General features: G+C 42.3%; 1 protein-coding gene across 2 annotated transcripts; it reads left to right on the plus strand.

The window, feature by feature from the left end:
- The first annotated feature begins 346 nt into the window (after positions 1-346).
- On the plus strand, positions 347-899 carry LOC148117530 (spindlin-2-like). Of its 2 annotated transcripts, none has more exons than XM_087902590.1 (2): positions 347-451; positions 599-899. In XM_087902590.1, exons 1-2 carry the CDS (start codon positions 362-364, stop codon positions 794-796), a joined length of 288 nt encoding a protein of 95 aa, XP_087758716.1. In that variant the 5' UTR covers positions 347-361; the 3' UTR covers positions 797-899. The 2 variants fall into 2 exon arrangements, with proteins under 2 accessions (XP_087758716.1, XP_087758715.1); XM_087902589.1 differs by having other exon boundaries at positions 347-433; positions 581-899.
- Positions 900-1,955: the final 1,056 nt, after the last annotated feature.

Here is a 1,955-nt window from a genome sequence, read left to right on the forward strand (position 1 = left end):
AAAACCGTTCAGGCCTTTCAAGACCATAGAGAATACTGGTGGCCACAGAATTTCTCATGGATGGAAGGAAGGCAATGAACCAGTCACCCAATGGGATGCTATCATTCTAGATTAACTGCCTACAAAACCCTATGTCTATTTGTTGAAGTATGATGGGATTGATTGTGTCTATGGACTGGAGCTTCACAATGATGAAAGTATTTTAAACCTTAGGATACTGCCTAATAAAGTGTCATTTCCTCAGGAAACAAAAACTCACTTTGCAAATGTCATCATGGGCAAAGCAGTAAAACAAATATTTGAGGGCACAAATGGCTCTAAGGATGAGTGGAGAGAGATGGTCCTAGAGGAGGTGCCCATCATGAAGACCTGGTTCTATACTACCTACAAGAAAGATCCGGTCTTGTACATTTATAACCTCCTGAAGGACTACATTGAAGGCAACCTCCACATCATATCAGGCTCTCTGGATGAGTCAAGTGGCGTGGCCCCAGATGAGGTGCCAACCATTACAACCATGTTCTACTTTTCAAACAAGAAAGATACTGTCCTGTACCCTTACCACCATCTGGATGACTACACTGAAGGCACCCTCCACATTATGCCAGAGTATCCTCCAGAAGAGGAAGCAGGCATGGATGTCTTGACAGGCAAATGTGTGCAGTACAATAAAAGAGACAGAACCCAAAAGACAGGCAAAATCATTTACAAAGTTCCCACCAAATCTTCTGTGTATTTCATCAAAATTGATAATGACTCCCATATCTATGTCTATGATTTGGTGAAGATCTGTTAAAGTGAAATTCACAAACTGTGGAGAGGCAGGCATAAAATTGTGTTGGGAGGAATGCTTTGTTATTTTTTTCAGAGATAGCTCAGGTCCTCTAATAACCCTGATATCTTTTTCAATGAAATTTGTCTTGGTCTAAAAATAAAAAGTTTTGAACATGGTGTGTTGTTTGGTAAATGATGGGGTTTGTCAGAACAGGACTTAGATGGTCTGGTCTCCTGGGAGAGGAAGGGACTGGAGATGAGGGGTGGGAAAGAAGAGAATATGGCTGTTTAGGAAGCATAGGAGATGTGCCAAAAAGATGTAGGAACTCTGGGAAGGGTAAAGTTTGAGGGAGTAGCATGTCATAGGTAAGCTGTAACAGATAGCAGCATTAGGATTTGGGACTTTAGAGGAAACAGAACAGACTGATCAGGAAAGGACATAAATGAAGACTTGGAATCATAGAAAATCAGGTTTTATTTAATTAATGGTTTTTTGTAACAGCTGTAATTCACTGTGTGTGGCTCTCCACTGGAGCACGTTGAGGAACCAGGAGCCATATGCTTAGAGAAAAGTCTCTCCTTCTAGAGGCTCCTTCACAAAGGATTGGACCTCATGTTACCTACTTCCTCAAGGCAGGATTCTATCCACCACCTGCTTTCTTAAGACAGGACTCTGTCTGCCACCTATTTACTCATGCCAGGCTTCTGTCTGCCACTTACTTACTCATGGCGGGATTATGTCTCTCCTGACATGGTCTAGTACAGGTCTTATGCATGCTGTCCAACCCCTGTGAGTTCATTTGTACATCTGGCCTGCCGTGTAATGAAAATATTTTTCCCTTTTCCTAGCCCATGTTTTCTGAGATTTGTGCTATGAAACTGGTGAACAGACTCACCCACAGACAGGATAAACATGTATACCTTGATGCCTGTTGGTGTGTGGCATGCACACATACAATATATGCAAAGAGCTGTATGATATCAGTTAACTGAAGTATTTCTGTTGATGGTGGAGAGTAGCCTAGACCCCACACACACATCCAACCCTGCAATACCTCTAAGATTTTGATGCCTGGCTTCCATCATGCCAGGATCCTGACCTTCAGTAACTGGCAATTTTTGGTTCTCCATCTTCACAAACTCAGTTACAAGGTTGGTGATGTCAAACTTAGTCAGGGTTC

This window comes from Myodes glareolus, chromosome X (genome assembly GCF_982192425.1).
Source record: "Myodes glareolus chromosome X, mMyoGla1.1, whole genome shotgun sequence".
Classification (NCBI taxonomy): Eukaryota; Metazoa; Chordata; class Mammalia; order Rodentia; family Cricetidae; genus Myodes; species Myodes glareolus.